Source organism: Caretta caretta, chromosome 20 (assembly GCF_965140235.1).
Source record: "Caretta caretta isolate rCarCar2 chromosome 20, rCarCar1.hap1, whole genome shotgun sequence".
NCBI classification, from domain to species: Eukaryota; Metazoa; Chordata; order Testudines; family Cheloniidae; genus Caretta; species Caretta caretta.
The window spans coordinates 23147026-23164649 of record NC_134225.1 but is presented as its reverse complement, the minus strand read 5'-3'; the positions used below and the strand labels follow the sequence as shown (position 1 = coordinate 23164649).

Genomic DNA, 17624 nt, shown 5'->3' with positions numbered 1-17624 from the left:
GCCGGTCAGCAGAGCTGGGCCGAAGCCTCGGGCACGTTCACAGCACAGCCCGCTCCACCAGGCCCCGGAGCGCACACCGGGAGATGGCCCAGGTGGCACAGGAGCTACCCCAGGTGCAGGTTGGCTGGTGTGTTGGCCTGCAGGCCCTGCCAGGTGCCACGGCAGCCCATACAGTTTGTTTTGGCCACCAAGGGCTCCTGCAGACTAGGGAAGGCCAATGCCTTCAGGCTGGCCTGCAACGTAACTCCCAGCACTGAGGACAACTTTTTAGGTCAATTTCTCTCTTTTCAGAAGCCACAACAAAAGCACAGCTGCTTCCACGACTCTGCCCCCAGCAAGTGCGTGCCACGCTCAGCTCCTTCAATCTCTTTATTCGTGTAATAGCCGTACTGGCTACCAACAGAAAAGATACAACAGCACATTTGTAACTCTGACCAGCGGGAGGCCTAGAACCTAAACGGCCATGCCAAGTCCCTAGAGTAACTGACTGGGACGGCCCCAGTGCAAATACAGGGGCTTCCGGCTGCTCCCCCAAGGCAGCCCAGGGCTTGGAGTTGGATACAAAGAGCCAGCAAGCAGCTCACACATTCACAAAGTGTCTACGTGTGTAAAGCATGTGTCATCCTGAGGGATAATTGGGTGAGAGGAAGGCGAGAGGGGTAGGGTGGTGGCAGTGGGGGAGAGGTGAGGGGACAGTCTGCTTTACGCATTTCCAGCAGTAGTTCATGGGTTTCCTTTCTCCTCCTCGCTGCTCTCCTTCGTGACCTCCTCGTAGACAGCCTCCGCCTCCTCACCTCCCTTCTCCGCTCCCTCCGCCGTCTTGGCATTTGGCACCCAGAGCCCAGAATCGATGCAACGCTGCATGTGGTACTTGGCTTCCTGGAACACAGAGCATGGGCTAAGGGACCCACGGGTCTCTGCTTCCTCCCAGAGCTCCCAAAGCCCACCTCCATCCCCTGCCAGACACTGCATTGCAGCCTTCAGCCAAGGGCCCATTGCCACTTGGTTGGCTGGAGATCAGTGACTTGGGAAGAAGCCAATAGCTACGTAGGAAGATGCGATAACGTGCCTGGGAATGGACCCCAATTCACAGCAACAGAAAGCTGATGGCTCTCCTCCCGTGCCTCAAGAGCTGGGCACTCTCGGCCTTCACCTAGGCCCCGTGTCTCCCCACCCAAGGCATACTCACCGCCGGCTCCATTTTGCTGATTGCATCCTGCAGCATCTGAACGTCTTTCGAATCGAAACACTTTTGCAGCTCCTGGGGGAGGAGAGGGCAGCATGGTGAGCTGGTCGGGGACATGGCCCCTTCCACAGCCCCGTGCAATAGATAGTGCCCAGGAGCTCACGTCTTGTCTCTTAGCTGAGCGGGAGCACAAGGCCTAGGAAGGCAGTGGAGACTGTGCACCTGGCTCAGGCACCTGGAGGCACTCCGCAGTGACCCACCCATGCCCCGGGGCATGGAGGAATGCCACCTTGCCCACTTCCCTGGGAGGGTGGTGCAGTGGCCAGGACACTAGCCTGAGGGCTTGGAAGACCTGGGTTCACTTCCCTGCTCTGTCAGACTTGGGTAAGTCACAGTCTCGCTATGCCTCAGTGCCCCACCTGTAAAATGGGGATAGGGCTTTCTGACCTGGGGGGTGGGGAGAATAAACCCATCAGAGCGTCTGAGCTGCTCAGAGAATGGGGTCAGATAAGTACTCTAGACAGGATAGGGAGTGGGAAGGAAACCCTTTTAAGTGGGAGCCAGGATGCGAGATCGACACCAGCTGCTCTTGATTAGAGCGCAAGACACCTGCTGCTCAGCGATCAGGCTACTCACAGCCGGGAGGGATTCGTACACCTCCACGGGATCCAGCCCGCCTGGGCCCAGCCGTTTCTGCCGCTCCTCCTCTTCATACTCTTTCATGGCTTTCTCGATGCGCACCTTGGCGCGGCCTCTCACCCGCTCCTTGAAGGCCTCCAGCTCGTCGGTGAACCCCTCCATGTACTGCTGATCGGCCGTCTGCAACGAGCAGGGAGAAGCAGGGTAGCAGAGTCAGAGGCCAGAATGTTAACGAAGGAGCCAAGATGGCACAGGATCCAGCCAGGCACGAGAGCCATGGCCGACCCCAGATGACACACCCCCATGCTCAGGCTAGAGTAGCCACGCTCCCATTCAATCAGGCTAATTGCAGGGCTGGGGGGAGGGGAAGTGCTGCCTATTAGCCCACGTGCTTCCTTCATCAAAAGCCACCTGCTGCAGGAGGATGGACGGCTCAGAAGCATTTGTGACAGACTGACACTCTCTCCTCCTGCGGCGTCCAGACAACCCACTGCCGTGGGAGCAAGCACAGCGCCACAAATACACAGGCAGGCGATGGTAGGGCACAAGCAACAGGTGGCAGGAAAAAGTCCAGCAAGTAGGAGGGATAAAACTTACAGTCCAATATATTCTCCGAGCTTGGGGCCCTCTGGGCACAGAGCTCTCAGGAGGCAGCTCCCCAAGTGTCTTTCAGATGGCCCAGTAACAAAGGAGAAGGATCTTCAGCTTTAGCTATTAGCCACAGTGGTGACCCCAGCCACACCTCACACTCCTGAGCCAGAGAGCTGGCCATGGGAAGCTGGGCAAAAGTCAGACTGTATTTAAACCTCACTCCTGAGTGGGCCTTGGGCCCCCTCTCTCCAGAGAGGGCAGACTGAGAACGAAGAAGGATGTCACCACGTGGTATCGGAATTGCCAGACTGGCTCAGATCTAAGGTCCACATAGCGCAGTAGCTTGTCTCTGACAGTGGCCAGAATCAGAAGCTGCAGAGGACAGTGCGAGAAACCACACAGGATGTAGACATGGGGTAATTTGCCTCATGAAGATCTCTTCTTAACTTCTAATAGAGGCTGTCTCAAACCCTGAAGCAGGTTTGTATCCTTAGCAGTAACTGTTCGAATTCGGGATATTCTGGGAATCCGTGTGTCCACTCCCTCTTGGAATCTTGCTAAATTCCTGACCTAACCAACACTCCACAGCAGGGAGTTCCACACTGTCCACCGCATTCCTCCTGACTTCAGGCCACCTGTGAGAGGGGGAAATGGGGAGAAAACAGCACAGCTGAAGGGGACTTGGAACTCACCTTGATTTTGGTGAAGAACTGTCTAAAACAAGCTCTGGGGTCCACCTTCAGGCTCTTGGCCAGCTCTAGGATGAACTGCATCACGATGGTCTGATGGGCGACCTGCTCCATCAGGGCGTGTTTCTAGGAGGCAGAAGAGAAAGGCACCTGTGGCTCTAAGGACTGTGCTGTGCGGTGCACTGCCAGCTGAGGGCGTGCTCAAATTCTGACAGACCCCGAGACGCCAGCCACCACAGCCTTGCCCCTCGTTACTCAGGGAGGCAGTGGGAAGAAGACACTGGCTGGCAGAGAGCCATGACAAGCGAGTCTGCTGCAGTCTGAGCCCGTGGCCCATTCCCTTCCAGACTCAGCTGCCAGGATTTCTCAAATGTCAGCGCCATCTTTAAAGCAAACGGAGGAGGCCGTCTTTGAAAGAGACACTGGCTCCCCGGGGGGCAGCTGGTCACAAGACAACCAAGGCTGACTCAGGAAGAGAATGAGCAGCTAGTGGATCAGATGAACAGCTGCTGGAACAATAGTACTGACGGGGAAACTAATGCATGAGCCATGGAGCCACTTGGGTACACACTTTCCGGGTCTCGTTCCCCCAGCACGGGTTCACTATGCCATGAGGTGTCCATTAGGGAAGGGATTCTAATGGGAAAGAGTTTGGCCCACCACAAACGTGAATGGGTCAGAACTCAGCAGGGCACCTGGGATTTATTCCTCGCTGCTATCAGCTGCAGTCACAACTCCTGGGGAAACACAGCAGCCTCACCTCTTCCACTTCCAGATCAATGCACCAGATGACCAGGTAATTGGCGGTCTCCTCACACACCAGATGCGGGTTATCAGATAGATACTTCTGGCTGTCATCCCAGCGCCGCAGCATCCCTTCAAAGCAGGAGAGCCCCAGTTAACAGCAGACAGTCACCTTGCCACATGGTCAGAGAGAAGAGCCCACCCACAAAGCCGTTGCGGAGCCTGGACAGGGCTAGAGAGGATCAGCAGTACTTTAGGAGGCAGGATTCCACCTGCTGGAGGGGAAAGATGGTGGTGTGGTCAGGGCACTCGCCTGTGATTGGGAGACCTGGGTTCAATTCCCTCTTCTGCTCCAGGTTGTGTTTGTGACCTTGGCCAAGTCACTTAGTATTAGGTATTTAGGTAAACACCCCGGAGGATCTGGGCCTTTGTGCCTCAGCTCTCTATCTGTGCAGCTGAGCCAGCAGCACTAGGATCCCTCATGAGAGGCTCTTTTGGTATCTGAGCACCTCACCATCTACAAGGTCAAGGGGCCACCTAAGTACCTAGGACAGATCAAACACGGGACAGTGGATTACCTTCTCCTCCTGGCTGCATTTCACAGGAACAGCCCAAATGAAGGCAGGGTGTGCTGTCTTTAGATGGGGTGGGTGGGACAGAAGCATTGTAGGAATTTAACTGAAGAACACCCAGCTGAATTTACCAAGCATATTTATTAGAGGCCTATGACTTTGGTATCCAAGCAGCAGGATTATGAAGGCAGAATCCAGTACAGGACCCAATGATGTGGCAACATAGAGCTAACCTGCTGACTCGCCTGACCAATCAGACCAAGAGGGTCCCATAAGAAAAGACAGGCCTGTGGGAAGGCACTAGATTGGGACTCAAGAAATCTGGGGTCATTTCTTGGCTCCGCCAGACTCTCCATGTGACCCTGGCTAAGTCACTTCATCCCTTTGTACTCGATATCCACCTCTGTAAAATGGGGATAACCCTTCCCTACCCCAGGACTGCGGGGCGGCTAGATGCACTAGTAAGTGAGCAGTTCCAGAGTTCTGGTGAAGGGCACCTGAGCAAAGCTCCAATTCAGAATGATTAAAGTAGCGAAGAGTTAGGAGGAGGCAGAGAAGGTCCAGCAAAGTCGGGGGTGGGACTCAAGAGAAGAGCCGTTCAGGAGAAAGCCTACATGCTACAGCCAGATGTTGGTTCGTACAGTCCTGCAGTAGGGCTTTGTAAGTGAAGTTAAGGGTAAAAACAAGCCCCAGGAGTGGGCTGTGTTAGTAGACCTCTGGCTTATTGGTGCCTTTTACATAGGGTTCTGAAAGGAGGCAGGGACCCCCCGCTGAGAACACTCTGCTACCCCACACCGAACATGGGTCTCTCCAACTGCATGTGCTTTCCTTTCTAAGTCTGCAGCATGGGAGAAGACAGGTATGGTGGACATGACCCAGGTAGCCGGGAGTCCAACTGCGTTGCGATCGCTTCCCTCACCCTGCTGGAAGTGTCTCTCACAGCCTCGCTAACCCAGAGCCCTTTTCTAAGTCAAGAGGGACTTTTGACGCTTTCATTGCCTCGACTGCCAGGGAGCACTACACTTGCAGCTGGCTAACTTACCAAAGTGTTTGATCTGCTTCTCGTACTTCTCCACAAACGTCTTGTGTTTCTTCTCTTTCTGTTCCTCCGATTCATCGTCCTCTTCAGGTTTGACGTTGAAAACACTCTGCAGAGAGAGAGGAGGCTGGTTCATGGTGCTGCTGCATCGCCAGCTGTGCTTCCAGCACAACAAGTCTGATGCCATGTTTGCAAGGCAGGTTCCCCAGCCAGACACCCATGCAGCTCCTTCCCCTCACCAGGCACCCTTCAGACCAACCTTGCTGAAGCCGTCTTTGCTCAGGGTGTCCACGTTCCAAGGCATGTTCTTCTCCTTCTTCCTCAGCTCCTCGATCTTCTTTTCCCAGCTTTTCTCTTCTTTTCTCAGCTGCTGCGCTTCGGCCTGAAGTCTCTGCAGCTCCCCTTTCCCGCTCACCGCGTCTGCCACCTCCAGCTCCTTCATTTTCTTCTGGCACTCGGCTAGTTTCCGTTTGCATTCCCTGCACCCTTTATCCAGCTCTTCTTTCTCCTTCTGGAACTGTTCCATCCTCTCCACTCGGGCCTGCAGATATCAATTTACAGCTTTTTTTAAAGTACTCTTCATCACTTGCTCTTGGAATAGAAGAGCCAACTGATGCACTGGCAAAGAGGAGAGTACAGACAGTTTGAGTAACACTGGGAACCCTCTCCTTGCCTCATGCACCACACACAGGAGATGATGGTTGGGCTCATTCGAACCCTGATAGGATCTAACAGAACAGCAATTGACATGCTGAATTACATTACACCAACAGGACAGTATCTTCTGTGCCAGAGAAGGGTTAGCCTACCTGCACTGTCATGCTTCCCAACTCATCGACTTTTCGCTTAATCCCAGTATCACAGAGCGTGGGGCTAATTTCTTGCCTCTGTAGAGAACTGAACCTTCAACCTCTCACTCATTGCAACTAGCCTGTAGGAGCCTTATGGTTTAATCAGACTTTTTAGCCATCTCTCTTCTGTGCTGCACTGACATTCTCACACACACAGCCACCCTGTGCTGCTAAATGAGAGCTCAGTGCCACTTAGTAGTTAGAGTTTCCCGAGGGCTTGGCATGTCTGCAGAGACTCCAATTATGCTCGACAGAGCACGCGATGCAGGAAATCAGTGTTAACCCAGAAGCAGGAGAATGATCGTTCCTCTCCTCTCCAGTATCAATTTGTACTAGCTGAAAATTAAGAGGTGGAAGAGTCCTATTGATCCCCACATCATCCACCCTCACAGGCCAGGGCAGGGCTGTTCACTACTGTACAATCTTTAGTCTAATCTAGGTGCAACTGCCTCAAGCAATGGAGTTTCTACCACCTCCCTTAGGCTGATAGCGTTGGAGATTCCCTTGATATTCAACTCAAATTTGCCCCCTGTTCTGTTTCAGTCTGTGTGTCCTAGCTATAGGCATTCTAATGCTGCCTTCCTTCCAGAGACCCAACAGTTAACTACTGAACACGTTTGCTATGTTATGTTTTCAAGAGGGTTCTAAGATCCTTAGGATTTTGTTTGCTGTTGATTGGACATAGCTCTTGCTGTGGCTGTTGGAGAACAATTTCTTCCCCCTCTGAGCCTGGAAAACAAAAGCTGAATTCCCATTTTCTTCTCCATGTGGAGAAAAACATTTATTTCTCCATATGGAGCAGAGATCCTTCCTGGGCATAACATGCTAGTCTGGAGGAAGAACACCCTAGCTGAAATACAGTTACTCACACTGCACATGCGCTCTCAAAGTAGGGATGCACAACACTCAGGGAAGGAGGGTTTGAAAAAGATCACAGTTTATTTCTCCATTGTCTCCCAGTACTTAGTACTTACATAGTGCTTTAGATTACCAAAACACTCCTCAATTAGCCACCAAAACTTCAGCTTCCCCCATCGCAGCTCTCTGTAACAGGTATTATCCCCATTTTACAGATAGGGAAACTGAGGCAGGGGAATGAAATGAGTTGCTCAGCACGAGTGACTGGCAGAATCATTATTGGACCTCAGCATCGCATTCCCTTCTCAAATCCCTGGAATTCCCAAGGGAAGGAGAAAAGGCAAAGTGCACTGCCAACATTCTAGGACCTTTGAGAGACCGGTCGATCTTGGTATCTATACCACATATACAGCAGAGGTGAAAAGCCCCTATCTTACCCAGAATAAAACTGGATTTTCCCCAGTGTTTGCCACTCAAACAAGATCAGAACTCCCTAAGCCAACAGGGTGGGTTCCCAGCCCCAATAAAAGGTGACTGACAGGTGATGCATTAGAAACTAAGCCTTTGCATTCACACACACTGCATCCAGAGCTCATTTATTCCCTAAAGAAGGCAGGTAAGGCTGACTCAATGCCTCATCTGTTAAACTGGAACCAGTTACAAACACATGGGGACTTAGTAGAGCGTCTTACCACACCTGCCTGTCTGAGGCTTTAGTCTGTTGGGTAGTATCCACTACAGCACCTGCATACTGGTGTTACTGGTATCAGAGTCAGTTAAGGCCATGACATTGGTTTTCCTTTCTGTTGGCTCCCAAGTGCAGACTGGCTGTGGTGGAGAAAGTTACTTGAAGACTGGGGAATGGATTTCTGCCCAGACAGCTTCCTGGGGTTTCACAAGAGAGCATATGGAGACAGTAAGCCCCAGGGTTTCCTCTTGGACTCGCAGTCAGGACTCCTGAGTTGTAGTCCAGACACTACTCCTGCTTTGCTGCACCATTGCAGGTGATTCCCCTCCCTGCTCTGTGCCTCCGTTTCTCTTTCTGTACTAAGGGAATATAAATCAGCCCTCCACTGGAGGGCCACAGATCTCCTGATAAAACAAAATCATAGAAATATCAGGCTGGAAGGGACCTTAAGAGGTCACCAAGTCCAGCCCCCTGTGCTGAGGCAAGACCAAGTTACCCTAGACCATCCCTGACTGGTGTTTGTCCATCTGTTCTTAAAACCCTCCAATGATGTGGAATCCACAAACTCCCTTGGGAAGCCTGTTCCAGAGCTAGCAAGTTTGCCTTGGGGCTGGGGCAGGGGGGCTGGCCGGGGGACGGGGAGAAGGGGCTATCGGGGAGGGGCTGGGGCTAGGGCAGGGGGAATAGGTCAGTGCTCTCCTCTCTCAACAGCGCCGCGGCAGAGCCGGTCTCTGCAATGGGCTGAGCCCGGTGTGTGTGTGTGTGTGTGTGAGCTGTAGTTCACGAAAGCTCATGCTCAAATAAATTGGTTAGTCTCTAAGGTGCCACAAGTCCTCCTTTTCTTTTTGTGTGTGTGTGGCCGGGGCCCCGGGTTGGGAGCACAGTGGCGGGCGATCTCAGCGCCGGGCGCGCTGGGGGGGGGGGACGCTGGCCAGGGGGGCAGGGGTTTGGGGGAGGGGCTGGCCGGGGGGGCAGAGGGGAGAGGGGCTGGGGCTGGGGTTTGGGGGAGGGGAAGAGGGGCAGGGGCTGGGGCAGGGGTTTGGGGGAGGGGCTGGCCGGGGGGGGCAGGGGTTTGGGGGAGGGGCTGGCCGGGGGGGGCAGAGGGGAGAGGGGCTGGGGCAGGGGTTTGGGGGAGGGGCTGGCCGGGGGGGCAGAGGGGAGAGGGGCTGGGGCAGGGGCTTGGGGGAGGGGCAGAGGGGAGAGGGGCCGGGGTTTGGGGGAGAGGGGCTGGCCGGGGGGGGGGCAGAGGGGAGAGGGGCCGGGGCAGGGGTTTGGGGGAGGGGCTGGCCGGGGGGGGGGCAGAGGGGAGAGGGGCTGGGGCAGGGGTTTGGGGGAGGGGCTGGCCGGGGGGGCAGAGGGGAGAGGGGCTGGGGCAGGGGTTTGGGGGAGGGGCTGGCCGGGGGGGGCAGAGGGGAGAGGGGCTGGGGCCGGGGTTTGGGGGAGGGGGAGAGGGGCAGGGGCTGGGGCAGGGGTTTGGGGGAGGGGCTGGCCGGGGGGGGGGAGAGGGGCCGGGGCCGGGGTTTGGGGGAGAGGGGCTGGCCGGGGGGGGGGCAGAGGGGCCGGGGCAGGGGTTTGGGGGAGGGGCTGGCCGGGGGGGCAGAGGGGAGAGGGGCTGGGGCAGGGGTTTGGGGGAGGGGCTGGCCGGGGGGGGGCAGAGGGGAGAGGGGCTGGGGCCGGGGTTTGGGGGAGGGGGAGAGGGGCAGGGGCTGGGGCAGGGGTTTGGGGGAGGGGCTGGCCGGGGGGGGGGGGGAGAGGGGCCGGGGTTTGGGGGAGGGGCTGGCCGGGGGGGGGGGGGAGAGGGGCCGGGGCCGGGGTTTGGGGGAGAGGGGCTGGCCGGGGGGGGGGCAGAGGGGCCGGGGCAGGGGTTTGGGGGAGAGGGGCTGGCCGGGGGGGGGCAGAGGGGAGAGGGGCCGGGGCAGGGGTTTGGGGGAGGGGCTGGCCGGGGGGGGCAGAGGGGAGAGGGGCTGGGGCAGGGGCTTGGGGGAGGGGCAGAGGGGAGAGGGGCCGGGGCTTGGGGGAGGGGCTGGCCGGGGGGGGGGCAGAGGGGAGAGGGGCCGGGGCCGGGGTTTGGGGGAGGGGCTGGCCGGGGGGGGGGGCAGAGGGGCCGGGGCAGGGGTTTGGGGGAGGGGCTGGCCGGGGGGGGGGGGCAGAGGGGCCGGGGCCCCGGGTTGGGAGCACAGCGGCACTGGGGCGGGAACCCCGGCCGGGCCGGGTCCCTGCAGGCCCGGGGCGCTCCCGGGGGGGCGGCGGGGGCGGGGCCGGGCCGGGCCGCACCTGGTGCCGCCAGCGGAAGAGGCTGGCCGTGTCGATGTTGGGGTGAGTCTCATCCTCGTCGTCGGACACCTCGATGTGGTCCCACACGCTGTAGTCCACCATGGTGCCGCCGGGCCGCGCCGGCCAGGCCCTTCTGGAAGCCTCCGCAGCCGCCGCGGCGCTTCCGCCCTCGCCCTGACTCACTTCCGGGGGGGGGGGGAAGGGCTTCGCCCGCGCCACCGCGCGTGCGCGGGCCGAGGCCGGGCGCGCCCGCTCCCCAGCCGGATACGCATGCGCAGAAGAGGCCGGTGGCCCTCCGCAGCTGCTACTGCGCGTGCGTAGGAGGACTTCGGCCGCCGCACGGGATTCCGCGGCCGCTCAGTGCGCATGCGTCCCCCCCCTCCCGCGCCCCACCCGGCGTAGGCCTTAAAGGGCGACGCGCCGCAAATAGGGCCTGAGGGGTCAGGGGGCGGAAGGCTCCCGCCCAGCTGTGTGCACGCTGCAGGGAGGGGGGAGCAACCTCCCAAAGCCACAGGCAGCGTGGGGGAGGGCCCCCCCCCCGTGACGATGGCCCTTTGCTGGCCCCAGCACCCCCACAGAGAGCGGGGCGCCCGCCGTGCCAGGGGCTGCCCCCCACAGCGCGGCCCCCCACCCCGCCGGGCCTACGCGCGCCAAGGCAGAGCCAGGCCCGGGAGCGGGGCAGCATGCCCAGCTCGGGACGTCTCTGAAAAGGGGGGTGGCTGTATCGGCCCGCTGGGCTCCTTTGCCCCGGCGGGGTCGCGTGTGCCAGCTTCTCCCCGCACCCGAGGGCTAGACCTTCGCCTTCGGAGAAAGTCTCCTGTAGCCTGAGAACGCCGGGAGCCGGAGCTTTGAGGAAAATCCCAAATATCGTGAGGCCCTCGAGGAAAATCCTGAGAATCGGCAGCACGATTCTCTCACCTCAGCGCGTGAGGTCTGGACCCTTGTTCTTGCAAAGCCCAAGTCGCCCATTAGACCTCTGAGGTCAGCCCAGTCTGGCAATGGGTTCCCTGAGGACAGCAAAGCTGTGAACTTCGCTCCCACAGGGACAGCACCTGCGTTTGTACTGAAGCTCCCTCAGAACTGCTGGGTTCGGGCTGTTCTGACCCAGGGTGCCTTTGAGCCAAGTTTCCCTTTGAGGCTTAACCTGCCACGTGGGGCTAAGTGCTGTATATAGGCAAAGCCTCGTTGTTTTAAGGGAGGATGCACCCATTTCTGTCAGCTGAGGATCTGGGCACCGGCATGGCAGCAGGCAGCTGCACCCGATCCACAGAGGATATAAGGTTTGTCATCCCCCCTTGGGAACTGGAGCCAGATTTGGAATGGACTCTCGCCAGGAGCAGGATCAGTCCACTCTGCTACCCTACAGCAGGGGTTCTCAAACTTTTTCTTTCTGAGCCCCTCCCTGTGCTATAAAAACTCCACAGCTCACTTGTGCCCCAAGAACTGTTTTTCTGCATATAAAAGCCAGGGCCAGCATTAGGGGGGTAACAAACAGGGCAATGGCCCAGGGCTGCACGCCACAGGGGCCCTGCGAAGCTAAGTTGCTCAGAATTCTGCTTCCACCATGAGTGGTGGGGCTCAGAGCCCCGGGCTTCAGCCCCATACCATGGGGCTTTGGCTTTCTGCTCTCGGCCCCAGCAAGTCTAGTGCTGGCCCTGCTTGGCGGACCCCTTGAAACCTGCTCACAGCCCCCCGGGAGGTCCCGGACATCTGGTTGAGAACGACAGCGTGCTGCAATATGAACAGAGAACTGCACTTAACCCTGCAGCCACTGGGGGTCTCCCTGCCACAGAAGTATGGGTGCAAATATTCTTCTTGGCAGAATGGCCATCAGATCCCTTCCTAACCCTAGGGTGCAGGGTTGGGACATGGCCCACAGGGTATATTCCTCAATGTCCCTGGCACTCTGCAGTCTCCGGAGCTGGGAAGGGTGAGAATTGACTCCTTTACTCTCAAGAGGCAGAGGAGGCTTCCCAGTTTGCACCCCTGCAATCCCGTAAGGGGCATCCCATTGGAAAGCAATGAGGAAAAGCTGTGTCTGACCTCAAGCGGCATTGTGCTAGGTAGCAGCCTCCCTCCAAGTCAGGAATGGACAGCAATGACCAATGGACATGGGGGAGCAAACCCCAAATACAGCATGAAGCCCTCTCCTGGTGGGTTTATCCCACCTCTGACAACGACCCAAGGGAGCTGGCTTTTCCTGACACGTTGGCAGCACGTTGTACGGCTTGTCATGTCACTGAAGCGAAGAGAGCTACCCAGCTCTGCAGTGAGGGCTCAGTTCCCAGTCTCCCTTATGTGTCATGGGGCTATTTCCACCAGGGCCAGTTGCTACCCAATGAGAATGGTGCAGGATTTTTATATCCACTTTGCACAAGTGCGAATGACCGCACAAAGTGCAGGGAAATGGAGACCCTGGCATGCTGCCTCGGCCACTTGACAGCACGTCCTGACTGATGACCCTGGAATAGAACCAGAGGAGAATATTTTCCTCCTGAGCATCTGGGATCCAGACACTGCTGTCCTTGCGCAATCGAAAATACCTCTCATTTTCAGTGCAGGCTCTGGCCCCAGAGTCTCAGCCTCACGCTGCCTGTCTCCTTTCCTTATCCGCTCTCTTAACACCCCTGGTAACAACAATGCCAATCAAACACAGCACTGAACGCAGACAGCCTTGACTAAGCAACTCTGTGAAGAGCTGTCACAACCTCATCAGCTCTGCATGGAAGGAGCCACTACTTGATATTCTAGCCTTCAGCTGGGTGTCGAGACTGTGCTCCATGCTTGACAGGGAGATGACTTCCTGAGCCAAGAATCTGCCTCCCAGGTGTCAGCACTTGTTGCAGGGATTGTGGGGGATGGATTGTGGCTGGGCTCAGCTGGTCTAATTGCAGTTAGGAAGGAGGGTTTATGGAGGATGGAATTTACTGGTGCTTTGGGGTTTTGAGAGTGTTGGAAGTCAAACAGGAGGGATGGGCCATCCTCCAGCCCCCAAACTGTGTGGCCAATAAACAGATGCTGTATGCTGCTCCAGAGGTGGCTGCTTTTAAGTGGAGGGTAAAATGATCCTTGTGTGGTCTAGCAGACAGGGTGCTGGACTGGGCCAGAATAGCCCTGGCTTCTATTCCTGGCTCTGGTAATGGCCTGCTGGGTAACCTTGGACAAGTCACTTCTTCCCTCTGTGCCTCAGTTTCCCCATCAGTAAAATGGGTATAATGACAGTGATCTGCTTGGTAATGCACTTTTGGAGCTATGTAAAAGCGAGGTATTATTGTTATGGACCCCCTCGGAGGGGTAACTAATGCTCTGAGCATCTCCTCTGGAAGCTGCTAGAGAAGCTCAGGGTGGTGTTATCCTGCTGACTTTTTGCTTTGTTTTGGGTTTTTTACTTTACCCTTTAATCACTTACACCCTCTGCTTCAAAATCCCAGCACTGACCCTGTGATGACACCTCTTTCCTTTCCCGTCAGGGGCTGATCCCAGAGAGCCTCTTCTCCACTCTTCCAATTCGTCTTATTGCCCTGGGGTGGCAGCGTCGCCCTCTGAGGCCCTGACCCCACAGTGATTATGCATGTTACGTTAGAAGCAGGTGAGTAGCCCCTTTGAGCTCAGTGGGTCTGATTCTGAGGTACTCTGTACCTGGGGCAGGCATGGATGGGGTGGAGAAGATGGCTTTAAGCATCCCTGTGTGCGCCTTGTATTCCTGGGCCTCCATGGTCCCTGTGTAAGTTAGAGTGGCCGAAGGGCTGCTCTAGCACTCTGCCTCCCGGCAACCAGGGGAAAAGGAGATGAGCCGTAGTGCAGTGACCCTCCGCCTTCACCTCTGACCTTCCCTTACTCGGGGAGCAGGCAGGGTGTACTTGCAGAGCATCTGTACTAGCTGGTGAGGCCCCTGCATGGGGGAGGATTCTTAAGGGGGTGCATTTCCCCCCACTTTAAGGCCCCTTTATGTAGCCGAACTGGCCTGAAGGAGCCAGAGTGTAAGTGAGGTTTCACACACAGCAGCAATCCTATCTCTCCCAAGTCAAACAGATGCGTAAGTCTTTGCCAGATTGGCGCCCAGGTGCGTGACCTCATCACTGTCTCCATGGCAACAAGATGTGATGTCATACATGCAGGGCTGTGCCCCCGTTTCCCACAAGTCTTGCCGCTAAACTGACAGCCGCCAATCTTTAAAGCGACGACTGCAGTTGGTTCCTGAGCACAGTCTCTCACCGGGCTTTCAATTCTTTCCCTCTTGCAGGGAGCAATGTGACCAGAGAGAAAGCGGCTCAGAGGAGACCAGACCACAGCTCTGGAACGACCAAAAAACGGAAACTTCATCTTGCCACTGAGACGCCTTTAGAAACTATCCCTGGGAGGAGGGGGGGAAAGTTTTGTGCTCTGGTTATCTGCAAATAATCTGTCATTTCTGAGGAGATGAGACACATGCACGCCAGGGCTGAGGAGGTGAGTAATCCCCACTATGACAGAGATGACAAGGAGCCTTCACCACTCTTTTCTAGTTAGAAATGATCAGGCTAAACCCTCGGGATCAGGAGTTCGAACAAACAGCTATGCTCTGGGAGACAGCAGCTTGGGGTCTGAGCCTGGGTTTGCTCTCTAGCAAGCTTCCTAGAACCCTGCAGTCCCTTGTACGGGGCTAGTTATTGCTAGGATTAAAGGCAGTGTGACCTAGAGGGTAGAGCGCTGAGACTTGGGAGACCTGGGTTCTATTCCTGGCTCTTACACTAGTAGCATTATTGATAGAATCAGGATCCATTGTGCTAGCCGCTGTACAGACAGAACAAAAAGACAGTCCCTGCCCCAGAGAGCTTCCAGTCTACGTATAAGACAAGAGATGACAGATCGGTACAGACGGGGGAGTGCAATGAGTGAATACTGGTCAGCATGGTGGGGAGTGGTCTCTGCATACCAGTAGCCGACTATTGCCAGGTTGGTTGTTTTGTTGCTGGATCACCTCGGAGCAAGTCACATTGCCTGCCTGTGCCTCAGTTTCCCTAGCTGTCAAGTGGGGATAATGATATTTATCCCTTGATAGCCATGGACGGAAAGTACCGGGTATTAACCCGGTTTAGTTAAAGTGCTGGAAGCCCTTGTGTGGGCCCCCTTTTTCTTGTGGTTTAAGGCCTTGGGAACGTTCACCAGTTTAATTTCAACTGGATTTAGCTAAACTGCTGCAAATGTGCTGTGAGGTCGCTCTTATTTCCGCATAAGAGCGGCTTAGCTTCAGTCCCCCATTAACTCCAACTACACCACAAAGAGCCACTTGTAAACTGGATTAAGAGCGTCTACTTGGCTGTTTCCCACCAGTTTAACTGAACTGACTCAGTTCTGGATGTAGACAAGTGGGACGGCAAAACAAACTCCTCCTGCTCTGCTCTGCTCTGTGACACATCTGTACTGCTACTCAGATGGCAGGTGGGTGGCTGGGACAGCCCAGGGCTCCGAGTCCGAATTATGCCCTGCATCATGTGCTATCATTTACACCAGAGCAGGATGGACCTGTTCTGATCTAGAAGTGTTTCCCACCATGCTGCCCTGGTGTAAGCGCAGAGCAGCTGAGAGTCAGGCCCCAGGTGGATCTGCAGGGGTCAGAACGGATAGGTTGCGATGCAGAAGCTCCATGCTCAGAGGACACCTGCACTATCCTGAAGCCTGCTGTCCCACATTTAGGGGTTCAAGTCCATACTGAGCTGGGGAGGGCAAGGCTGGCTTTACAACCCCTTTACTCTGGATTCTGGGCTGCTGTGGGGCAAAAATGGCTCCTGGCGTAAGACAGAGCAAACAGGTGCCCATCAGTGGCACAGAGCAGAATCCGTGAAGCACCAGGTTATCCAGGCCTGCCCCCGATCTGCCCACAGCAGCCGCACGCTGTTCTTGGGTGATGAGATTCTCTCCAGTCCATTGTGTTGAGTTTATGTCCCATTTGCCCCTGCACACCCCCAGAGCAAGGGGCAGATTCTCTCTCACTGTTAACAAGAGATCTGATAAGTCAGGCTATTTTGCATTCCCCTTCCCCCCCCCCCCCTTAGTGCCATGAGCTATTCTCGGTCTGCGAAAACCTTCACTGAGCTCGCTGAGCGATGCCTCGGTCACAGGGCTCCTCGCCTCCGAGTGACCCACCCTGGCCCTCCCGTCACCTTGCCATTTGCAGAGCGCTGCTTTCTCGCCGGTTCACCTAAGGCTCTGTAAATGTCAGCCGGGCGAGCAAGGCACACCCGCTGATGGTAACAGCCAACAGGAGGGGCGTTGTTTCGAGCCCCGCAAAGATCTGCAGGTTGCGGACTTCACGCAAGTTGAGCACGTCTAGGCCTAGACCTTGTGGGGAATGAGGAGGTGGCCGGGGAGCAGGCAGTGCCACAAGCTGCTGAGGAGCTTGGTTAGCGCAACAGAAGGCCGAGCCTCCCGTGGAGTTCTCTCCGCATGCAGCTGATGCTTATAAGGAAGGGGAAATGAGGGGAACGAGCGCAGTGCCCTGGTGGGGTGCAATGGATGCAGCAGGGTTCGTGGGTAGGGCGCTGAACCAGGAGGCAGAAGGTGGTTTTAGTCCTTCCTCTGTCACTGCCTGGCTGGTTGAGCTGGGGCAAGTCCCTCCTGCTCTCGGTGCTTCCGTTTAGCCTGGAAGCGTAACTCACGGCTCCGGGTGACGTGAGTCTGTGACAGCCTCCAGCTAGGGAGTCTGGCTCTTCAGCACAAGCTACAGAGACGTGTGTAGGTCTCTGGTCCTATCCCCAGTGCTCACCTAGATGGTGTCTGTCACAAAAGCTCTTTAGGGTAACGCTGTCTCTTGCTTTGTCTGTGCAGTGCCCGGCGCAGTGCGGGAGCCAGTCTTGGTAGGCGTCTGTGCAGTGGGGACCTGGTAGGGGTCTGTGCAGCGCCCTGCACAGTGTGGGTCTTTGTCAGGATCTGTCCAGTGCCCGGCCCAAGGTGGGTGTCAGTTGGGGGTCATGCAGTGACAGGCACAGTGGGGGCACTGTTCTAGGTTGGGGTCTGTGCAGTGGCCAGCGCAGCGAGGGGCCCGTAGGGGTCTGCAGTGCCTGGTGCAGTGGGGCTCTCATCTCCGTTGCGGCCTCTAGGGGGTTACAGTAACTGATGTACTATTAAGTGTCTGTTGTGGCTGTAAGTTGTTCACGTGACAGCCAGCATGAAGAGGCAGGGGCCAGAGACGTGGTCCTTTTCCCCAAGACCTCCATAATGCTGCAGAGTAACCGCTTAATTGTATTATTGATCCAGGTTAAGCCTTAAGCTGTTTGTCAGAAGGACTCTTTCCCAGTAAAAGCAGCCTGGATTGTCTTGTCTCCTGATCAATTGCATGCTTCCCTCTGGGTCAGGGCCTGGCACAAACAGCCCTGGCTGCAGCTGTGTAGGACAGCAGCACCTGTGCGGGTGGGGTCTGGGGCACAGAGAGACTAAGTGACTTGCTCAGAGTCACTCAGGGGAGTCAGTGGCAGAGCCAGAAATTGGACCCAGCTTTCCTGGGTCCCAAGCCA

At 56.5% G+C, this 17624-nt stretch overlaps 1 protein-coding gene and 1 long non-coding RNA gene across 2 annotated transcripts; one reads left to right on the top strand and one right to left on the bottom strand.

Annotated features, from left to right (window-relative positions):
- Nucleotides 1-356: 356 nt before the first annotated feature.
- CDC37 (cell division cycle 37, HSP90 cochaperone) lies at nucleotides 357-10317 on the bottom strand. The gene is made up of 8 exons (XM_048831476.2): nucleotides 10132-10317; nucleotides 5720-6001; nucleotides 5464-5569; nucleotides 3866-3981; nucleotides 3109-3231; nucleotides 1823-2005; nucleotides 1190-1261; nucleotides 357-879 (listed from the first exon to the last, which is right to left on the bottom strand). The coding sequence occupies exons 1-8, from the start codon at nucleotides 10231-10233 to the stop codon at nucleotides 724-726; spliced, it is 1140 nt and encodes a 379-aa protein (XP_048687433.1). The 5' UTR covers nucleotides 10234-10317; the 3' UTR covers nucleotides 357-723.
- A 227-nt stretch (nucleotides 10318-10544) lies between these two features.
- On the top strand, nucleotides 10545-17425 carry LOC125627415 (uncharacterized). The gene is made up of 3 exons (XR_007354006.2): nucleotides 10545-12958; nucleotides 13602-13720; nucleotides 14375-17425. It is a non-coding gene; the product is annotated as an uncharacterized LOC125627415 (long non-coding RNA).
- Nucleotides 17426-17624: the final 199 nt, after the last annotated feature.